Source organism: Onychomys torridus, chromosome 1 (assembly GCF_903995425.1).
Source record: "Onychomys torridus chromosome 1, mOncTor1.1, whole genome shotgun sequence".
Classification (NCBI taxonomy): Eukaryota; Metazoa; Chordata; class Mammalia; order Rodentia; family Cricetidae; genus Onychomys; species Onychomys torridus.
In genome coordinates, this window is record NC_050443.1 from 80,476,089 (window position 1) to 80,500,080 (window position 23,992).

General features: G+C 38.0%; 1 protein-coding gene across 2 annotated transcripts in view; it reads left to right on the forward strand.

Annotated features, from left to right (window-relative positions):
- The window catches only part of Fchsd2 (FCH and double SH3 domains 2), a 213,222-nt gene that overhangs the window by 165,383 nt on the left and 23,847 nt on the right, over positions 1–23,992 (forward strand). The window contains exons 10-14 of one of the 2 annotated variants that reach the window (XM_036187261.1): positions 40–135; positions 1,947–2,018; positions 12,954–13,070; positions 14,340–14,444; positions 21,068–21,229. In XM_036187261.1, coding sequence (XP_036043154.1) covers positions 40–135; positions 1,947–2,018; positions 12,954–13,070; positions 14,340–14,444; positions 21,068–21,229 — 552 coding nt within the window. The remainder of the gene's footprint in view (positions 1–39; positions 136–1,946; positions 2,019–12,953; positions 13,071–14,339; positions 14,445–21,067; positions 21,230–23,992) is intronic. The other variant, XM_036187271.1, reaches the window with a different exon arrangement.

Genomic DNA, 23,992 nt, shown 5'->3' on the forward strand with positions numbered 1-23,992 from the left:
ACTTTACTTAAGACTCACAGGTTCCTGTTTTGTCTTTAGGTGGTACGGGACTATAACCTTCAGCTGTTTCTACAAGAGAATGCTGTATTTCACAAGCCTCAGCCCTTCCAGTTCCAGCCTTGTGACAGTGATACTGTAAGGGGATTCCACATCTTCATTTCACTCGTTTGTGCTTGAATAAGCAGTAGAAGCTGAGTATGTCTCATTAATTTTAACAACTATGAGGGCACAGAGAAACCACAGCAGTTCTTTCTTAGTACAGCTAGCACATCCAGTGTCTTTGTACTGTAGGTTGAGTTAGAGGAGTTACAGAAAATCTGCAAACAGTCATAAAATAAAAATTATTAAATGGATTTTTTCCAGTTTAAATTACGTTTTCTGCCCATATTTCATGCTATATCCTTCATACTATATCCTTCAAATGAACCAGTGGCTAAATTTTAACCAGAATAGTATTAATAAATGGAATGATAAATACGTACGTGAAAATATTTTCATTGGCTTTATAAAAATTATAGGTCTTTGAAAATTCCCTTCATATTTTAAATTGTTAAAAGTATTAATGTTGGGTTGGGGATTTAGCTCAGTGGTAGAGAGCTTGCCTAGCAAGCGCAAGGCTCTGGGTTCAGTCCTCAGCTCCAAAAAAAAAAAAAAAAGTATTAATGTTAAGCCCCAATGGGAAGGGTTTTTTTGGGTTTTTGTTTTTTGTTTTCCTTAGACAGGGTTTCTCTGTAGTTTTGATGCCTGTCCTAGATGTCCCTCTGTAGCTCAGGCAGGCCTGGAATTCAGAGATCCACCTGACTGTACCTCCCAAGTGGCTGGAATTAAAGGTGTGCGCCACCACCACCTGGCGGAAAGTTTTTAAATAGCAGACATAAATCATTGTTTCCAAGTTTATGAGAAATGTTTACAATTATTTAAAGTTTGGAAAGAGACAAAATATCAATTTGACAATAAAAATACAAAATTTAATAGTATAGAATGATAAGATAGTCTGAGCATTTCTAGCACATTCTCCTAAAGTAGACAAGCTAAGATAGAAGGCAAAGTATATTTGTAAGTCTTTTGATAAATTCAGAGTCGGTAGCAGGGGAGCTTATAATATAGTTATGAGTTTAATAGATGTGTGCTTGATTTTTCTTCACCCTCCCCACAAAATAAAGTCTCAGCTTTGTAGCACTAGCTGGCCTCAAATTCACAGACATCTTGCCTCTGCCTCCCAAGTGCTGGAATTACAGTGTCAGCCACCATATCCAGTGTTTTGTTTTCTTACATTCTAAATAGCCTTGTGTCGGAGGCTATGTGAAAGAAATGGAGGAAATACTTATTCTTCTCTATATAACAATCTTTATTTGTTATAGTAATGCCTCCCTTTTTAATTTAATTTTTTTTTATTTTTGGCAGTGTTGGGGATGAATCTAAGGCCTTGTGAGTGCTAGGCAGGTGCTCTGTTGCTGAGCTACCTTCCCAGTTCTTCCCCCTTTACAAGCACTCAGCTTCTACTTAATGACTCAGTGACATTTTCTTAAGAGTTTGACTTCTTTGAAGCCTGGAATGAATAAGTAGAACGTTAGAAAATACAGGATATAATTCTGTATGGTAACTCATTCCTATAATTCTAGCAGCAGGGACACTGATGTAGGAGAAGGCTACCATGGGCTACAAAATGAGATGTTGCTTTTCAAAGAAATAGAATATGAAGAGTATGAACAAGTTTCTCGAGTTTGATAAGCTGAAAATTCTGACCAATTTGAGATTTTTTTCTTTGTCCATTTGCCATAGAATAGTAGTGACTCTTACCTCACTTTTCCAAAGCTTAACTATAGCCCTAATACCTATCTTTGTTTCTAGACACTGTGCTAATGTTCTTAGCTGTTATGTCCCTGTTTACCTTACAATTCTAACTCTCTGCTGTTTTCTGTCCTTGTGCACTCTTTACTGGGCAGAGTTTAAAAGCTGCCCAACTGGTGGATATTGAGCTCTCCCCTGTCAGTGCTCTGAGAATGACCATAGCTGAGGTATATGGGGGCGTGGGCAAGGGTGGAAGGGTGGCTTGCATGTCATTGAAGGGCGGGACCTGATGTTGGCATACAAGTCATATATATATATGTCTAGGGGGCCCTTAAATGAATCAGCCATGGCTATCAATAGTTTTTACCTTATAAATTCGGAAGGCTTTTTTTTTAAAAACTATTTATAATTAAGAAAGTGAAGTGCTCATTCTTCATCTTATCTGAATCACCTTTAGTTTCCTCAATACAGGGGCATTAAACTAATCCTACCTTTACTAAAAGAAAAATGGAGCCTAAAAGTAAAGAAACTTGACCAAAATCTTACCATGGATGAATGGCACATAACTGTTAGGATGGCAGTATTAAGGTTCTTCCTGCTATACATTCCTTCTGAAAAGGAATGGATCATTTTTTTTATAATGGAAGAAGATAAATATTTTGTGTGTAATTTTTATGTGTCTTGTGTTTTTTAAAGCCTCCATGCATGTCTGTTCTTTGTGTGTGTCTAGTGCCTGCAGAAGCCCAAAGAGGGTGTTGAATCCCCTGGATCCAGAGTTACAGATGGCTGTGAGCACTATGCAAGGGCTAGGAATTGAGCTCGGGTCCTCTGTAAGAGCCGCCAGCGGCCTAATTTCAGCTCTTGTATGTAATTTTTTTCTACTCAGAAAAAATAAACACCCAGAAGCTGGAGAGATGGCTCAGCAATTATGGGCACTGACTGCTTTTCCAGAGGATCTGAGTTCAATTCCCAGCACACACATGGCAGCTCACAACTGTCTATAACTCCAGTTCCAGGAAATCCAACGCCTTTACAGACATACATGCAGGCAAAACACCAATGCACATAAAGTAAAAGGTAAATTTATTGCCAGGTGGTGGTGGTGCCCACCTTTAATCCTAGCACTCAGGAGGCAGCAGCAGGCGGATCTCTGTAAGTTCAAGGCCAATCTGGTCTACAAAGAGAGCTCCAGGAAAGTCAGAGCTACACAGAGAAACTGTCTCAAAAAACCATACATACATACATACATACATACATACATACATACATACAATCCCCAATATTTTTTCTTCTCCATATAGTCTACTATTCTTCATGAGGATGGAGCCACTATTTAACTGCTTCCTTTTAGAGTTGGTAGCACTAAACCTACCATGGAGTGAAGAGTGTAAGTCAGAGCTGTTAACTCACTCATCTTGTGAGGTGAACTTTGGCCATGTAAGAAGGACTAATTGCCTCTGTCCTCATTCATATTTCTATAAACATTCTTGTTCTCATCTTGTTTTGAAGCATATATCATTTCAGCAAACACTGAATCCCTGCTGTATATGGAAGTCACTCGGTTATATGGTAATCTACAGACCATGGACTAAATGAGCTCACTAACATATACACAGATAAGATTAAGGCATTAACTGCATGCGGTGGCATTTTCTTGGTGTCCAGTGACTGATATAATCAGTACATCCTGATGTGGTAAGATTTTTTTTCTTTTTCTTTTTCTTCTTTTTTTTTTTTGGAGCTGAGGATCGAACCTGGAGCCTTGCGCTTGCCAGGCAAGTGCTCTACCACTGAGCTAAGTCCCCAACCCCAGATTTTTTTAAAACAGGTTTATTGAGGCATACTTATATTATTTACTCAGTTCAGTATATTCAATAACTTTTGTATGTTTACCAAATTATGTAAGCATCATTATAAATAAGTTCTAGAACATTTGATCATGAGAAGGACCCCTCCCCCCCTCATCCAGGCAACTTACACTTTCTGTCTCTGTAATTTTCCTTTTCTGGGCATTTCACTAAATTAAATCATGCAGTATGTGTAGTCTGTGGTATCTTGTTTCTTTCATTTAACATATCTTTCAGATTTATCCATGCTGTTGAATGTACTTGTTTTTTGTTTTTAATTTCTGATTAATATTGCATTGCATGAATATTTCACATTTTGTTTATCTGTTAATTATTTGGTGGACATTTAGGTTGTTTGCACCTTGACACTTACTAGGCTGGGAAGAAGTCAATAAAGTACTTTTCTTGCAAGCAGTTCAATACCCAGAACCCACTTTTTAAAAACAAAACAAAAGCCAGGCAGTGGTGGTGCCCGCCTTTAATCCCAGCACTCGAGAGGCAGAGCCAGGTGGATCTTTGTGAGTTCGAGGCCAGCCTGGTCTACAGAGCGAGATCCAGGAAAGATGCAAAGCTACACACAGAAACCCTGTCCGGAAAAAACAAAACAAAACAAAACAAACAACAGGCTTGCTTTGCTTAACAATCCACAGGAAAGAGCATAACAATTGGTTGTCTGGTGCCAAATGGTCAGCCGAAACATACATAGTAAGTAACAGACTGAACAGGTAATATCTAGGTGTGTATATATGTATATTTGTATACATATATGCCTACAGTAACAATGAAAGAAGAGAGCATGAATTTGAGAGCAAGTAGGGATGGGGATATGGGAAGGTTTGAAGGGAGGAAAGGGAAGGGAGAAATGAATTATAATTAAAAAAAAAAGAATCACAGTACTGTGGCTAGTAAAGACAGGTAACTCTACATAGCTTGCTGACCAACCATCCTAGCCTTCTTGGTGAGCTTCAAGCTAGGGAGAGACTGTAGCTCAAAAAAAGGTGGGCTGGGCAGCAATGATGCACACCTTTAATCCTAGCACTCAAGAGAAAGAGGCAGGTGGATCTCTGAGTTCAACACCAGCCTGGTCTGCAGAGCAAGTACCAGGACAGCCAGGGCTAAACCACAGAGAAACCCTGTCTCAAAAAAAACAAAAACAAAAACAAAAACAAAAACAAACCAAAAAAACAAAAACAAAAACTAGTCATCTTTGTTTTACACCTAGTATCCTACTATGAGTGAGTACATACCATGTTTGTCTTTCTGAGTCTGGGTTACCTCACTCAGGATGATTTTTTCTAGACCCATCCATTTGCCTGCAAACCTCATGATGTCATTGTTTTTCTCTGCTGAGTATTACTCCATTGTGTATATGTACCATATTTTCTTTATCCATTCTTCAGTTGAAGGGCATCTAGGTTGTTTCCAGGTTCTGGCGATTACAAACAATGCTGATATGAACATAGCTGAGCAAATGCCCTTGTGGTATGATTGAGCATTCTTTGGGTATATGCCCAAGAGTGCTATAGCTGGGTCTTGCGGGAGATGGATTCCCAATTTTCTAAGGAAGCGCCATAATGATTTCCAAAGTGGCTGTACAAGCTTGCATTCCCACCAGCAGTGAAGGAGAGTTCCCCTTGCTCCACATCCTCTCCAGCATAAGCTGTCTTCTGTGTTTTTGATCTTAGCCATTCTGACAGGTGTAAGGTGGTATCTCAGAGTCATTTTGATCTGCATTTCCCAGATAATTAGAATGTTGAGCAATTCCTTAAATGTCTTTCAGCCATTTGAGCTTCCTCTGTTGAGAATTCTCTGTTTAGTTCTATAGCCCATTTTTTAATTAGACTGTTGGGCACTTTGATGTCTAATTTCTTGAGTTCTTTATGTATTCTGGATATCAGCCCTCTGTCAGATGTGGGGTTGGTGAAGACCTCTTTCCCATTCTGTAGGCTGACGCTTTGTCTTGTTGACCATGTCCTTTGCTCTACAAAAGCTTCTCAGTTTCAACAGGTCCCATTGATTGATTGTTTCTCTCAGTGTCTGTGCTACTGGTGTTATATTTAGGAAGTAATCTCTGGTGCCAATGCGTTCAAGAGTACTTCCTACTTTCTCTTCTATCAGGTTCAGAGTAACTGGATTTATGTTGAGGTCTTTGATCCACTTAAGTTTTGTGCATGGTGACAGATATGGATCTATTTGCAGCCTTCTACACGTTGACATCCAATTATACCAGCACCATTTGTTGAAGATGCTTTCTTTTTTCCATTGTACAGTTTTGGCTTCTTTGTCAAAAATTATATGTTCACAGGTGTGCGGGTTAATGTCAGGGTCTTCAATTTGATTCCATTGGTCCACATGTTGGTTTTTATGCTAGTACCAAGCTGTTTTTATTACTGTAGCTCTATAGTAGAGCTTGAGGTCGGGGATCATGATGCCTCCAGAGGTTGTTTTATTGTACAGGATTCTTTTGGCTATCCTGGGTTTTTTGTTTTTCCATATGAAGTTAAGTATTATTCTTTCCAGGTCTGTGAAGAATTATGTTGGTAATTTGATGAGGATTGCATTGAATCTGTAGATTGCTTTTGGTAAGATCACCATTTTTACTATGTTAATCCTGCCTATCCACGAGCATGGGAGATCTTGCCATTTTCTGACATCTTCTTCAGTTTCTTTTTTCAGGGACTTAAAGTTCTTGTCATATAGGTCCTTCACATGCTTAGTTAGAGTAACCCCAAGGTATTTTATAGCATTTGTGGCTATTGTAAAGGGTGATGTATCTCTGATTTCCTTCTCAGCCTCTTTGTCTATTGTATATAGGAGGGCTACTGATTTTTTGAGTTGATCTTGTATCCTGCTATGTTGCTGAAGGTTTTTTATTAGCTGTAGCAGTTCCTTGATTGAATTTTTGGGGTCACTCATGTATACTATCATGTCATCTGCAAATAGGGAAAGCTTGACTTCTTCCTTTCCAATTTGTATCCCCTTAATCTCCTTATATTGTCTTATTGCTCTGGCTAGAACTTCAAGTCCTATATTGAATAAGTAGGGGGAGAGGGGACAGCCTTGCCTTGTTCCTGATTTTAGTGGTATTGCTTTGAGTTTCTCTCCATTTAATATGATGTTGGCTGTTGGCTTGCTGTAAATTGTCTTTATTATGTTTAGGTATGTTCCCTGTATTCCTGATCGCTCTAAGACCTTTATCATGAAGGGGTGTTGGATTTTGTCAAATGCCTTTTCTGCGTCTAGTGAGATGATCATGTGGTTTTTTTTCTCTTTGAGTTTGTTTATATGGTGTATTACATTGACAGACTTTCGTATGTTGAACCACCCTTGCATCCCTGGGATGAAGCCTACTTGATCATGGTGGATAATTGTTTTGATGTGTTCTTGGAGTCTGTTTGACAGTATTTTATTGAGTATTTTTGCATCAATGTTCATGAGGGAGATCGGTCTGTAGTTCTCTCTCTTTGTTGCATCTTTGTTTGGTTTAGGAATCAAGGTAATTGTAGCCTCATAGAAGGAGTTTGGTAATATTCCTTCTGCTTCTATCGTGTGGAACAATTTAAAGAGTATTGGTATTAAGTCTTCTTTGAAGATCTAGTAGAATTTTGCACTGAAACCATCTGGTCCTGGGCTTTTTTTGGTTGGGAGACTTTTAATGACTGATTCTATTTCCTTAGGGGTTATTGGACTATTCAAATGGTTTATCTGGTCTTGATTCTCTAGGGTTGCTGGGTCATGGTAAATTATGTTTAAATTATTTTAGGAAACTGCTAAACTTTTTGCCAAAGTAACCACATCATTTTTTGTTTCCACCAGCTTTGTATGCGGGTTCTTATTTCTCCATATTATAACAAATATTTGTTATTGTCCATCTATTTTTGTTTGTTGTTTATTTCACAGACCTGGAGGTCAAACCAAAGGCTTTATGTATACTAGGCAAGCACATGCCAGCCCATCTCTGATTTCAGCCATCCTTGTGGTTATGAAATAGTATTTTATGGTAGTTTTGGTTTGTGTGTTTACTCGATGACTAGCTGTTAAATGTTTTCATGAGCTTACTAGACCTTTATAGATCTACTTTGGTAAAATATCTATTTCAACTTTTATTCATTTTTACATTTTATGTTGCTTTTATGTTATTTTTCTTGTTTTAAAAGTCTTTGTTTTAATTAAGTGTTTTTAAGTGTTTCTTAATAAAGAAGTCAAAGGACAATTATGGGAGTAATTCTCTCCTTCTTCTATGTGGGTCTTAGAGATTAAACTCAGGTCATCAGATTTAATGGCATGTGCCTTTACCCACCGAGCCTTCTCACAGGCTCTTGTTATGGATTAAATCTTGATGATGAGCTAAAATTTATCCTGGGTTGGGGATTTAGCTCAGTGGTAGTGCACTTGCCTAGCAAGCACAAGGCCCTGGGTTCGATCCTCAGCTCAAAAAAATAAAAATAAAAATTATTAAAAAAATAAAATTTGTCCTGCAGGGATCAAGAAACAACATATCAGAAATTAGAAAATAACAAAAATTAATGGATGGTATTTTTTTAACATTTAGTTCATGGTAGACATTTTTCTAACTACATGACCTATTATTAATTCATTTCATCTTTATGACAACTCTGTTTTAGATGCAATTTTGAATCCTTTGCTTTAAAGTTGAGGATGTTTGTTCAAAGTCACTCAGCAAGTACTGTAGCTGAAAAGTTTGAAAGAGAGTGATCTAGTCCTAAAATGATAAATACCCTGTGATGATATGAGAGAATTTGAGAAATACCATGTTATAACCTAGGCTTTTGTTGAGAGTTTTATAGATAATTATTATTATAGGTGGAGAACTATAGAATGTATTTAGATATGACAGTAACATAAGATTCATTTCAGAGGCAGGATAGAATAATTGTTCCTTAGTTTTATTTTTAATTTTGTAATTTGAATTAAGAATTTTGAGCTACTAACATTTAATCCAGGTTTAAATGAGAATTATTTGAATTTCCAGGTATATTACTATGATAAAATAGAACTATTCTGAATAATTCCATATCCTTTAAAAAAAACACTTTTTTTTTCTGGTGAGATAGCATATTTGTAGAATCCCAGCACTTGGGAAGTTGAGATAGAATTGTGAGTTTGAGTTCAGCCTTGGCTACCCAGGGAAACCCTGTCTCAAAACAAAAACAAAAACAAAAGGAGAGAGAGAGAGAGAGAGAGAGAGAGAGAGAGAGAGAGAGAGAGAGAACGAGAACTTTTGGGAGACCTAGAGAGATGGCACAGCAATTAAAACACTTGCTGCTCTTGCAGAGGTTCGGTTCCCAGGACCCATGGCTGGCAAGCAACAGTGACTCCGGTTCCAGAGAACCCAGTGCCGCCTTCTGGCCTCTGTGAGCACTACAAGCAAACACCCATACACAGAAAATAATATATCTTTGTTAAAAAGAAACCTTTTCACATACATAATCCATTTCAAATTGCAACATACATATGCACTCCTACATAAGTCCAAAATATCTACTTGAAACATATCATTGCAGTATTATTATTAAGGCTTAGAGTTAACTGTACCTTTTTTCCCCTTTCTGTTTATGAATACTGCCCATGGGAGTATGTGTGTGTAGGTACCCAAGGAAACCAGAAGAGAATGTTGGATTCCCTTGATCAGGATTTGAAGGCAGTTGTCAGCTTCTCCATGTGCATGTTGGGAATGGAACTCTGGTCTTCTGGAAGGGCAGCAATGTTTTTAACTACCTAGACATCTTTCTAGCCACTGAACATTGTTATTTGGCATATCTTTTATATCATACTGATGAAACTTGTTTCCAGTTAATATATTATCATGACTCATGTTTTAGAATACTGTAGTGAAAGGAGCTTGCCAAACTAAATTTCATGTACTTATATGTTCATATTTGTGGTTATTGTGTGTGTTTTCTAGTACACCTGTGCATGCATTTATATGTGTGCCTGTGACTGATTCTAGTGTTTGAACTCAGATCCTAATGCTTATAAGGCAAGCACTTTATCCACTAAGCTATCTCCCCAGCCACTAAAATGAACTTCTATAGCCGTATTTATTTTTGTTCATTACTGCCATCAACTGAGGAATTGTAGTGTTGATTACATGTGATTACAAATGACAGCAGCCAATGTCAAGTTGTTTAGTGTAGTAACTTATTAGCTTATTCATAGTCAGTTCTGAAAGACTTTGTCTATATTTCCCTATAGTTTTTTATTCTAAAGTAGTCTTTATATCCTCATGTTATCATTTCTGAGATGATACCTATAAATCAAAATTAGATGGGTTGACACGCACCAATAATCCCAAACCACAGAAGTCAGAGGCAGGAGGATCACCATAAGTTAAAGACTGGCCTAATCTACATAACAAGTTTCAGGTCAGCCAGGTCTACATAGTGAGACCCTGTTTTGATAGATAAAGAAAAACATCCTAAAGTATGTAAAGTATACCTTTTATGCTGAAATTAGCTTTTAATGTATAATTATTCGGGAAGATATGAAATGTGTACTAATTCACACACACACACACACACACACACACACACACACACACCAATAAAGCCTAGGCTGTGAAGAATTAACAGGTACATTTATTTGGATCTGTGTTAGAGAGCCATCCAGTTGTCATGTGAGTCATCAGGCGTTAGATATTCATAGAGTAGTTGTACAATAGAGAGATAATAGATTAGTTTCCAGCTATTTGTTTTCTATGTATTTAACTCACCTTTCTTGCACCTGAAATGACTACCTTACTAGGTATAAAAGAAGCACTGTGACTTGGTGCCTGGCACACAGTCATAAATACTGGCTATCTATTTTTGTTGTTGTTATTATTTTCACATAAGAGGAGTCTAATTTTGTTTTGTTTTGGGTTTTTTTTGGTTGGGTTTTTTGTTTGTTTGTTTGTTTGTTTTGTTTCTTTGTTTCTTTCTTTCTTTCTTTTTTTTTTTTTTTGGCTTTTTCAAGACAGGGTCCCTCTGTGTAGCTTTGGAGCCTGTCCTGGAACTCACTTTGTAGACCAGGCTAGCTTCAAACTCACAGAGATCCTCCTGGCTCCCAAGTGCTGGGATTAAAGGCGTGCTCCACCACCACCCAGCTCCTTTTTTGTTTTAAGTTTTGTTCCTAGTTGCCATAGGAAATACCAGACTATCAAAGATAGAAGAGATGACAAGGATGATGAAATCCTGAGGTACTTACCTTCTCTATGGGACTGATAACTATCAATCCCTTGAGACTTCTTTTACTCTGTTCCAAAAAGTAGATCTCACTGCCCTATTCGTTAGCATTTCTATAAGCTAAAAGGTGTGTGGAATAAATAATAGTCAACCCAAGCAAGATGACTCCTCCCTATATTTTACTTAGCTTCTGGGGATCAAGAATAGTTCAGGAGCCAGGCAGTGGTGGTGCATGCCTCTAATCCCAGCACTCAGGAAGCAGAGGCAGGTGGATCTCTGTGAGTTCAAGGCTAGCCTGGTCTACAAAGCTAGTTCAGGACACGCTCCAAAGCTACAGAGAAACCCTGTCTCGAAAAACCAAAAAAAGAAAAAAAAAAAAAAAAAAGAATAGTTCAGGAATAGCCTGGGCAACACCAGGAGGCCTGTTTCTGACAGCTAATAGATTTTCCCTTTCCGACCCTATGTACATCTCAATGTGTCTTCCTCTCATTACCAGAACTAGTAATGACTGTCCTTCAGAATGTTGCTATACATCTTTGAAAAAGCACAGGTCAACATCCATAAAGCATAGATAAGTATGATGTATACAGGCAGAAAAAAATGAGGACTGTTTCTCCCTCCAATTTCCTGATGGAAAAGAGAAGAGTCTTTCATCTGTGTTTTCTTTGAACTATGAATAACAAGATTTTAGGATATAATAGTAGCAAAACTCTGACATTGAATTTCTGTTATATCATATTTTACTATAATTCTAGCCAATATTTCTGATATTTATTTTCATTTTCTACAGGTTAAGTAAATACCCACTTACTTTAGGATTTTTGCACATTTAAATTTTACTTATGCATCTATTTAAAAATTAGTAAAAATTACCACCATAATCTATGGAGCCAGAGAGATGGCCCAGCAGTTAGGAGCATTGACTGCTATTGCATAGGACCCAGGTTCAATTCCCAGCACTCACACAGTAGCTCATAGCCACCTGTAACTCCTATTTCAGGGGATACAATAAAAGTAAATAAAGACACAAAATTTTAAAATAAGTAAATAAATTTAAAAAAATAAGAGCTCTGATAATTTTCTGATATCTGCTCTAATGTATACAAAAGGCAAATAAATTGTTGGGGAAATGTACCTGAAATTTTTAAAATTTATCTGTGTGTGTCTCTGTGTATGGATATGTGCCCATGAGTAGAGGTGCTGAAGAGGCCAGAAAGAGAGTGTTGAGTACCGTGGAGCTGGAGTTACAGGCAGTTGTAAGCCACCCAATGTGGTGCTGGGAAACCAAACTCCTCCAGGCCTCTTCAAGAGCAGTTTGTACTCTTTAACTACTAAGCCTTCTCTCCAGCAGTACCTGAGGATTATTTTTGTTTGTTTTGTTTTTTCAAGACAGGGTTTCTCTGTGTGGCCCTGGCTGACCTGGAACTTGCTCTGTAGACCAGGCTGGACTTGAAGTCAGATCTGCCTGCCTCTGCCTCCTGAGTGCTGGGATTAAAGGCATACTGCACCACTGCCCTGATGAGAATTCTTAACAGGAGGGATGGCTCTTTCCTCTGGTGGAAATTTTGTGCATTTAGCAGTTTCTCATAAGTGAGGAAGGTAGTGATATTGAAGTCAGATCTGCCTGCCTCTGCCTCCTGAGTGCTGGGATTAAAGGCATACTGCACCACTGCCCTGATGAGAATTCTTAACAGGAGGGATGGCTCTTTCCTCTGGTGGAAATTTTGTGCGTTTAGCAGTTTCTCATAAGTGAGGAAGATAGTGATAAGAGAATTTGTGGGAAGTCCTCCTGTTTAGTCAATAGATATCATTTTCTTAGGTATATGAGGGCACAGTGTCCCAACAATGAAAGGCTGACTTTCAGAGGACAGGTGTTTTCTGGAATTTTCAGTGTTGCTAATCAAGTGTTAAAAGAGGAAGGAGTTCATCCCCAGTGGCCTCCAAAGCTACTAATCTCTGTGTAGCTGCCTCACGTTGACTTCTGTGACATGAGACCTTGCTTCCCACAGTAGTAGGGCATGCCTTATATTGTCAGTGCTGACGAAGGAAAGACCCTCTGGTCCAACCCCGGATTGGTAGAGCTGCAGTGGAGATAACAGTGCTTCTCTCTCTGTTCTCTGTTGTCTTGCAGAGTCGACAGTTAGAATCAGAAACTGGTACCACAGAGGAACACAGTCTAAATAAGGAGGCTCGGAAATGGGCCACACGTGTGGCACGTGAGCACAAAAATATTGTTCAGCAGCAGCGGGTAAGTATGGTAGAGCACCCTGTGTGCAGCTGAAATCAGATTTTAGATAGATTTAAGAGGTTGAATTTTATTTTTATTTGTGCACCTGCTTATTAGGTGTGCAAAGTAGTTGGTTTGATCACCAGTACAGCAAAACTGAACAAACAAACAGCATGTACAAATTCCACTGCATTTTCATCTCAAATAAATACTCCAGTGCAATTCAAGGAGTCATTACTCAGGTCCTTTGTGTAGTTCTATTTGCAGTGTTGAGAAGCTGGAAAATCCTAGTAGCAGTGCTCTAAGTGTAAGTGTTTGCCATTAAACTCTTGGGCATGTACTTTAAGGAGAATGAGGTCAGTCTCTGCAAACATGACAAGGTTTGGTACAAACACTGAGGGAATGATGTATCTTTTTTTTTCTCCCTACAAACAAGATTTCTTAAAAATAGTTTGGAAAAATACAAATTTATGGGGTAGTAGTATCTTGGTGTAGAGAACATGTGATGGATTTGTTATGTAAGAATGAGGACTTTGTGTTATTTTACATTGTTTTGTAAGAATACTGTATCATCAGACAGGTATGGCAATGCAATCCTGTAATCCTAGAGAGAGCAGCTGGAAGATCAGAACTCCAGGCTAGCCACCTAGTGAGTTTGAGAATAATGTGAACTTCATAAGACCCTGTTTTAACAACACAAATACACTACATCTGTCAATTTTTTAAAAAAATCAAAACTACTACACCTGGGGTTGTAGATTACTTTATCCAGCATGACCACATTGTCAACTCTACTTACCTGTGAGTTACTTCATCACCATCTGTTAGCAGATGAGCTGTCACAGTGTCACAGTGCTAGTGTTCAAGTATCCCCAAATTTCACTTAATTATGGCCTTATTATGCAAGCCATACTGAGGAGGCGCCAGCTTATGAGCGATGGAAGGGCAGGTCAACTGTGGTGCCATGTGCAGTACTGTAGGACACATTGGAAACCATAGTAAATATGAGGTTCCATACTCTGTGGTTTAGGGTACCCACTGAAGTCTTGAAATGTGTTGTTTTTTAGATCCAGATGCATTGTTATTGCATGATTTTGTGAGTTGTTTCCATTGGGGAAGCTAAGACAGGGGCTCTTTCTGTTTTACAACTTTCAGTTTATAAATTAGTTAAATAAAAAGTAAAAGTTTAAAAATGAGTCATGGCTTTAGCCACTGAACCTTTTGGAATTACCTAAATGCTCAAGGAAAGAACACAAGAACAAAAACAGTCATCTTTATTTCCTTTGATAGGTTCTAAATGATCTGGAATGTCATGGAATTGCTGTATCAGAACAAAGTCGAGCAGAGCTGGAACAGAAAATAGATGAAGCTAGAGAAAATATCCGTAAAGCAGAGGTAAGGACAGCTGCCTGTTGTAGCATGTCATTCAGTTCTAGGATGGTGTCACAGTTATAACATGCCCCTTTAATTGAGTTTCTGCATGGGAATTTTAAGTTGAAGACAATGAACCATCTCTGTGTCCACAGAGTCATAAGACCTTTTTAGGGTTGTATAGCTATGAAACCTCTCCTACCCGGGCCCCCTGTAGAAGGGGGAAGTTGAAATGAGAAGCAATGAATTAGTGGTTTACATAGGGTAAACTTGGGCAGTTAGATAAGATTAGAGTCAAGGTAGCAATAAGAAAATATGGTTATGGAAAGGAGATAAACTGTGATTGGAGCCAATTCATTGAGGACTTGTGTACACATAAAATAAAAGAACCAGATTATATTCTTGTTAAGGCGGCATAAAGCTACGGCTATTGAGCAGGGTGGACCACACAGAACCAGAGGAGCTCTGTTAGCACAGAGGTGGAACTTGAGTAGTAGCCAGTAGTGGTATATGATGAGTCAAAGTGAGAAAAGCAGCACAAGTGTATGTCACGCAGACCCAGCAGGCCAGATCTGAACCAAAGGATGAAGACAGGAAGGACCTGAGTTTGAGATTAGGAAATGTTTTTTTTCTGGTGACCAAGCATATACCCTACGGAATATAATATAGCATTGTAAGTTGAGAAAAGATTCTAGGTGAGGGCTGGCTCAGTCAGGTGCTTGCCATGCAAGCCTGAGAACCTGAGTGTCCCTGGGACCCATCTAATAACCAGCACTGGGGAGGTGGGGACAAATAGATCCCTGAGATTCTAGGTTCAATGAGAGGCCTTTTTTTTTTTTTTTTTTTTGAGACAGGGTTTCTCTGTGTAGTTTTGGTGCCTGTCCTGGATCTCACTCTGTAGACCAGGCTGGCCTTGAACTCACAGAGATATGCTTGCCTCTGCCTCCCAAGTACTGGGATTAAAGGCGTGCATCACCAGTGCCCAACCAAGAGGCCTTTAAAAAAAAATAATGGTAATAATGTGTTATGTGTGTTGTGGTGCTTGCCTTTAACACAGTACTCAGGAGGCAGAGGGAGGCAGATCTCTTTGAGTTCAAGGCCAGCCTAGTCTTCACACTGAGTTCCAGACCAACTAGGACTACAGAATGAAACCTTGCTTCAAAATAATAAGAATACCAAAAACAACAACAATATGTGGAGCTAAATCAAGGAAGATACCAAACATTGACCTCTGGCCTCCATGTGTATGCCCCATATAACGAATGCACACATACATGAACACATACATACATAATGTAACACATAGATTTTGAACCAACGTCTTTAGGGCATCTGAATAAGGAATTCTTGTACTAGTTGAGGGTTCATCTAAACTAGTGACTTTTAATATTCTTTTAAAAGTTTTAAGGAAATGGTTCAGGAGTTGGGTGATGGAGAGGTAGTGTAAGTAAGCACAGGGAATGTAAGCATTTTTTGAGCACTGTCCCATGGAGGTGCTGAGTCAGAACAGACATGCCATTTGTTCTTGTGCCCTCCTCTACAGTATTCCTGGCACAGTCTGAACCTCAAGCTTCCATAGAGGGAGAGCAGTGTGTGCAATGAATAGCCTTTTTCCTCTTTAAACCCAGGGTCCCAAGGAAACCTCTACAAGGTGTTGGCCAAATACTGTTGGCAGGCAGTTACTGAGCGGTAAACACTGGCTTGTGGTGAAAGAGTTGTCCTTGCTCCTATCCACACTGGATGAAAACTATTAGTGAAACAGGAATGAATATTTTTAGACAAGTCTCAAAACTTTTCTGAAGGGATGTCTTTATATTTTCCATTTCCAGACTCCACCATGGTGTCACTGTCTAGGATCTTAACTCCACCAAGCTGCTCCACCTCACCCTTAGTGTAGCAGTAATAGGTCACACAGTCTTCATTTAGATTGAGTGACCTACTGTCCCTCTCAGTATGCCAAACTCGATATTAAAACTAAAAATATGAAGAGGGAGTTTTACAACAGAATGTCTTACCTCTCCTGACACAGGCAGTTACATCTATAATCTCAAAGATAATTTTCTTACTAAAAATATAGAACCATGATATCACAGCCATTACCTTAGTTTGAAATATCTGTGAAATTGTCTTCAAATGAACTCTCACTTAAGTTTCTACTTATTGGATAGTCAAAAATAGCCATGCTAAAATTAGTTAGTAGATGTGAGGACATATTTTATTAGGGCAACAATTGAAGGATTGTCCTATTGAAGTTTTTGGATAGACTAGATCACTGAACTCTTCAGAGAAACTGACTAATCAATCCACTGTTTTTTCTTTTCCTAACTCATATTGTTATTTGCATTGTTTTTGTTGTTGTTGTTGTTGTTTATAAATACTTTTCCAAAAGAAAAACACTGATTAAAATTTTATCATATTCTTCATGCTTTCTTTGTAATTCCTACCAACATGAATGGTTCCCTCCCTTGTTAATCAATCTGCTTTGTCTAGTGTCTTCTCTATGTGGGTCCATGCCATTTTTATTGCTAGTTAGAATAAGAACCATTGTATACTCTATAATAGATGAACAAAACTTTTTCGGTGAAAAGAAACTAAAAGTTTAAATACAGAGACTAAAGATTGTGTGGTGATTGATTAATTCTTAAGTGGCTGGCTAATTTGAGACAAAGTCATATTGATTAATTCAGCTATTTAATGAATGCTTTCTACATGCCAGATGCTTATAATGAGATTAACATCTCACAATAAGCTACTATTACATTGTTATGATTTCTACAATTCTCACAAGAATATTTACATTAGCCATGGTATTCTTATCAGCCTCTAATTAAAAATTAGAATGAGCTGGGCATAGTGTTGCCTTTAAGCCCAGCACTGGAGAGGCAGAGGCAAGCAGATTTCTGTTGAGTTCCAGCCTGGTCTACAGAGTAAGTTCCAGGACAGCCAGTGCTACACCAAGAAACCTTGTCTCAAAAACAACAACAACAATAAAAAATTAGAATGATACAATTATTTAAATAAAACATTAGTAATCATATTTTTACCCTGTTTTTTTTAAGTATTTGAATTTTTTGTAATGCCTTTTTGTCACCCACATACACATGTACACATATAGACACACATTAATTATCTGATATACATAATTGCAAATCAATAATTGAGTGTTATGGCATTAAGATATTTAATGTAATTTCCTATAAATATATACATTAAATACATATAATATACAGATATTTGTAAAAGAAAATGAGAAAGGAATTAAAACATCTTAGTACAAAAATGAAAACCAACTTTGGGCTAGAGAGATGGCTCAGCAGTTAAGGGTGCTTACTGCTCTTTCAGGGGACCCAGGTTGCTTCCCACCACCCTCATGAGGGCTCACAGCCACCTCTAGCTCTGATTCCAGGGAATCTGTTGCCCTCTTCTGGCCTCCAGAGGCTCCTGCATGCATATGGTGCATATAAGCTCACAAAGACATACATACTCTCTCACACACACAATTATATAGTAAGTAAACCTTTAAAAATAAAAACTAAATTCAAAAGAAAACAGTACTTCATTTCAGGAAGGGAGGAATAAAAAGCTATCAGCATAGACAAAGCAAATAGCAAGCTGACAGAGTAATCCTTCTGCATTACTAATGACTTTAAATATAAGTGTACTAAATTCTCTAACTAAAAGACAGATCAGCAGAATAGATTTTTTAAAAATGATACAGGGACTAGAATCAAGAGCCCTTTTGCTGTTGCAGAAGACCTGGATTGGGTTCACGGAACCCACATGGTAGCTTACAACTCTCTGTAACTCCACATTTAGGGAATCCAATGCCCTCTTCTGACATCTGTGAGCACTAGGCATACATATGGTACACATACATACATACAGGCAAAACATTTATACACGTAAAATTTAAATAAAATCTTTTGAAAATATGACTCAACCATATATTGTCTATTGGAAACACACTTTAAATCTAAAGACAAAAATAGATTTAAAATAAATAGATGGAAGAAGATAATTCAATGCAAATAATAACCAGAGGATGACAGTCACAAGTACTTCATGCTTGTACCCAAAACAGTTGAATTCATGGAGACAGAAAGTCAAATTGTAGTTATCAGGACTGTGGAAAGAGAATGGGAAACTGTTGTTTGATGCATAGAATTTTAGGGTTTTTTTAATATTTTTAAATATTTATTTAATTATGTATTTGAGTATGTTTTGTCTACATGTACATCTATATACTAGAAGAAGGCATCGACTCCCATTATAGAAAGTTGTGAGCCACCATGTGGGTGCTAGGAGTTAAACTCAGGACCTCTGGAAGAGCAACCAGCGCTCTAAGCCACTGAGCCATCTCTCCAGCCCTTAGTTTAGTTGTATCTGATGAAAGCAATCAGGAAGTAGATGGTATAATTGTTGCACAACAGTGTTAATATATTTAATACCCACTAAACTGTATATTTAAAATAGTATATGTATAGGGTTGGGGATTTAGCTCAATGGTAGAGTACTTGCCTGGCAAGCACAAGGCCCTGGGTTCGATCCTCAGCTCAAAAAAAAATAGTATATGTATATGCATATATGCATGTAATAATGAGAAGGGTGCTGTGGCTGATGTAATTATAATTAATGAAGAAAGGTGCTGTGGCTGTTAAAGAGAGCAAGGAGGGATCTATGGGAGAAATTGGAGAAAGAAAGGTGTGGAGAGAAATGTAATTATATTATAATCTCAAAAATAGGAGAAAATAATTATAATAGAAATTTTATTCTATATATATTTTACCATAATAAAATATGTCTGTAATCCTTGCACTTGGAAAAGGCATTAGGATCAGAAGTTCAAGGCCTCAAGTTTGAGGCTAGTTGGGCTATGTGAGATCCTGTATCAGTCAATCAATAAATAAGTCTTACTGTAAACTAGACTACTTAATGTTGAGGAAATAAAATACACTTGTTTCTCTGCATTAGTGGTCAAATGACTTACATTTATAATTTGTGTGTGTGTGTTTGTGTGTGTGTGTGTGTGTGTGTGTGTGTTCACTTTTGTCATTTTATGAGTACTTACCTATGGTTTAGGAACAAAGGCCAGAAAATAGACAATTACTCTCCATTTGAATTTGGTGAAGAACAACTCTTCATTCTCAAGCTCTAGTGTTTCCGGCAGCTTCATCATGATTTAATTTAAAATCAAAAGGACTGTTTATTAATAGCAGCCAAGTCAAAAACAAAGCTCTTAAAGCTTATGCTGGAAAATGTTGATATTAATAAAAAGAAATATTATTAAGCATTATTATTTAAAAGAAAAGACTTTATGTCAGTGTCATTGAATGGCAGTCTTTCAAGATTAATTTCAACTAAAGTTCTAAGGAAAAGTATCTCCTTGGAAGAGCAGTAAAAGTGCTTTTATATAGGAATTCATTCAGAGATGATTACTAAACATATGTTAGGAGAATAGCCCAGAATGTCTCTGTCCAGTGCTAAAAGAGGCTCAGTTATGTCCAAAAAGTAAAGAGCTAAACAGCTAGGTGTTTAATGCCTTTCACATTATGACTAGATCTACATAGAGTGCTTTAGGAATAGAGGGAAGGGTATGATGTGCTGCCCAAGAAAGGAGAATCATTAGAACAACCTTCACAGAAGGGATGTTTTAACTGGCCCTCAGAAGATACGCAGCCATCATGAAGCATGTAAAGGACTGGTTTCAACCAAGCAGGTAGAATTTTAATGTACTGGAAGAGTGTGTAATGATGTGAACCATAAAAGACCATGGGAAGACATAAAAGAATATTTCAGAGTGTAAAGGCTATTTTACTCCAAATTATTTTTACTCAGAAGTCCAGAGTTGGAGCTGGAGAGATGGCTCAGTGGCTGAGAGTACTTAACTTTGTTTGCAGAGGACCCGGGTTCAATCTCAGCACCCACATGTTATCTCACAACCATCTGTATCTAGTTCCAGGGGATCCATTGCTTTCTTCCAACTTCTTCAGGCTTCTGCACTCATCAGATGTATATACATATACTAAGTAAATAAATGTGTTTTGTTTTCTTTTAGGAATAAAACATAGTCCTAGTCCAAAGTCATAGCATTTTAAAACAAGGGCGGTGGTAGCGCACACCTGTAATCCCAGCACTCGGGAGGCAGAGGCAGGAGGATCTCTGTGAGTTCGAGGCCAGCCTGGTCTACAGAGCTAGTCCAGGACAGACTCCAAAGCTACAGAGAAACCCTGTCTGGGTGGGGGGGGGCAACAAGGGATAACATGATTAGAGTTTGTTTAAAAGACTACTGAAGATGCTGGATTTCAAAATGTTCTAAGCCTTATTCTTGTAGCATTCTCATCTCTTCCTAGTCATGTTCTGTTTTATGTGTCATCAATTCTATGGTCTTCTTGCAGTGCAAAGTGCAACAGGTGTGACTAAGTGATAGAGCACATGAATCACATGCACAAGGAGAAGGCCCAAGTTCCTATTGTTGTGTTCATGTGCTCTCTGTAGGTGAAAAAATATAGGTTGCTGGTAAATATCAAGTTGTTGTTAATAAGTTGGAAATAATTTAATCAGTGTGAAGGGAAATTGCTTTGATCTTCAATCTTATTTGTTTGTGGGGGTTTTTTGTTTGTTTTTTTTGTTTTGTTTTGTTTTTTTAGATAATTAAATTGAAAGCTGAAGCCCGGCTAGAGCTACTAAAGCAGATTGGGGTTTCTGTGGACACGTGGCTGAAGAGCGCCATGAACCAAGTGATGGAGGAGCTAGAAAATGAGCGGTGGGCCCGCCCTCCAGCTGTGACCAGCAACGGCACTCTACATTCGGTATAGTTTCTTTTCTTGGATTTCATGGACTGACTGTTACTTGCTCTATAGGCAAACTTGGTGAAAATTTATAATAAAAATAGTGGGAGGTTGTTTCTGTGACTTCATTTAAACTTAATATAGGGAAAAGAAAACAAGTGTATTAGTGTTTTGTTTTTTAATACAGTAAAGAATACTTTGCCAACAATTGGGGTATTGGTGTCTGAACACCAAACCCATTATTCCACTTATAAGGTAAATAGAATTTTAGCTGAAAGTAGTAGAAGAGAAAACCTAGTGTTTCTGAAATTCTCGGAGGTCTAGTGATATGAACATGAACATTTGGAGAGTTGTAAAATGTCTTTTTAGAATGTAGGGGCAGAGGTAGAGAACTATGTCAGTAAAGTGCTTATCAAGCAAGTGTGAGGACGTGAGTTCAAGCTCCAGAACTTATGTAACATAGCCAGACATGGTGTCACATGTTTGTGATTCCTGTGCTGGGAAGGTAGAGACTGACAGATCCTGGAGCTCACTTGCCAGCCAGTGGAGCTAGCCTAATGGTAAGTTCCCAGCTAACAAGAGACCAGGTCTCAAAAAACATGGTGGATGGTACCTAAGAAATAATATCCAGGCCTGACCTCTGGCCTCCACATGCACATGAATACGAATGTACACTCACACATAAAACACATACAAGGCTCTGGCTGGAGAGATGGCTAAGAGGTTGAGAGCACTGACTATGTTTCCAGAGGACCCAGGTTCAATTTCTAGCACCCACATTAGACAGCTTATACCTGTCTGTAACTCCAAAATCTGACATCCTCACACATACATGCAGGCAAAACACCAATGCACATAAAATAAAAATAAATTTAAAAAAACCACACAGACACATAAAAGGCTCAATCTAACACAGGTTCAGTTTAAAGGTGAATTCAGTTACTGGGGCAGAGCTAGAACCCAGTGCAAGTAGAGTTTGACAGGTAATAACCAGCACACAGCTTGTTTTCTTCATAGATTTTATGGTGTCTGTTTCTTTTCTTTGTTTTCTTTTATTGTCTGTCATCCTCTGTGGAATATAATGGCCATGTCTTCTGGCTCTGCTGCACACAGCAAAGTACCATGGTACAGCAGATATGTAGTGTTTGTTGAAAGAAGAACTGAGTTGAGGAATGGAAGGATGCAATAGTGGTAAATAAAAAGCTAACTTTGTTCATGATGCTCTAATATTTGTGCCTGGCAGATGTTAGGTATCCTTGTTACAGAAACTGGCCAATTTTAAAAAACATTCCTGGATGTTTTGTCACATTTTCCACATAACAATCTGATTTCCTCTTTTTTTTTTTTTTTTTTTTTTTTTTTTAAGCTGGGGACCGAACCCAGGGCTAGCAAGCGCTCTACCACTGAGCTAAATCCCCAACCCCATTCTGATTTCCTAATGGGAATACATTTATATATTTAAAAAGACTGTATGAAGGGGTTTATGGTATAAGAAAAAAACAATCTATTGAAAGTTTATTTTATTTCATTACTAGTGGTAATCTGGCTTGTGGGGTTGGAACTCATGCACATCATATACTTGACTTTGAGGTTAGAAGAGCTTGTCCTGATGTCATGGAACATCTTCCTATTACATCTTTAAATTTCTCATCTGCCTTGGGTTGTTCTGTTTTACAGTTTATGGTAACATCAGGTTTGAGGCATAAGCTTCTTTGTGCTCTGTAGCAGTTCTGCTTTCAATCAGTTAAAATGACTATGCTTGAGTCAGCACCTTTTGAGGATGAATTACGTTGAGCAGGCATATATCCTCAACTTTTGCTTCTTTCCTAGATATATTAGAGGTGAATGGGACTTGGTCTTTCTTCAGTGTTTAGCAACTGGGAGAGCCAGCAGACCTTTATAGATCTTAGTGGTATATGATATGTGACTAGGTCTCTGTGTGGCACACTTCAGGTCATTTATGTCAACATCAGCACACCTTGCAAAAAAAAAAAAAATCACTCCTTTCTGGATTTCTTAGGGAATATTAGGTTAACCAACTCTTATGATCTCCTCTAACCCCAGAATTTTTTTATTCTGTGAAAGACTATCAGAAAACCTCAGTACTAGCTCCAGAAGAGTTTGCCCATAAAGAAATGTCATCTGAAGTGGGCCTTGATGGACTTTAATAAGAGCTAAGTAGAAGCTGTGCTTATGAATCTGAAGGAAGTGAATAAATGAGATGTGCATAGGGGCTTCTAAACATCAGCTCATTAGGAAGTGGAAAGCAGTACTTTGCAATCTTGTCCCACCTTTCCTACCCTCTTGCCAGTCTTACAGAGCCTGTATTCCCCTTTTCAGCTTAAGAGGTTATATTTTATGGAAGATCTATCAGCTGTATTACTAAAGGAAACCTTAAGTCATAAAATAGCTTAATGAAGCCCCGATATTTAACCTTTTTCTTAAGTAACACTGAAATGATTCAGAGAATTTTGTACCCCTTCAAACTGACAGCTAGCTGGCTGAGGAACATGAGGCTGAAATACACATTCTGGCCACCAAATATTTTCTTCCATTGTAGATGCCAACAAAAGCATTAGTCATTTGGGGAACATGATGACTATCATAGACAGTGACGGTATAACTAAAGAGTGTCTCATGGAAGGTGAATGTCATTAAACTACATAATCTGTCTTAGAGAACCATACTTAGATGATAATTCTTCCTCCTGTCTCATGCTGTTATATAGAATATAGGATTGGGAGGAAGAAAGAAAAGAATCCCAGAATGTAGTGACACATTTAA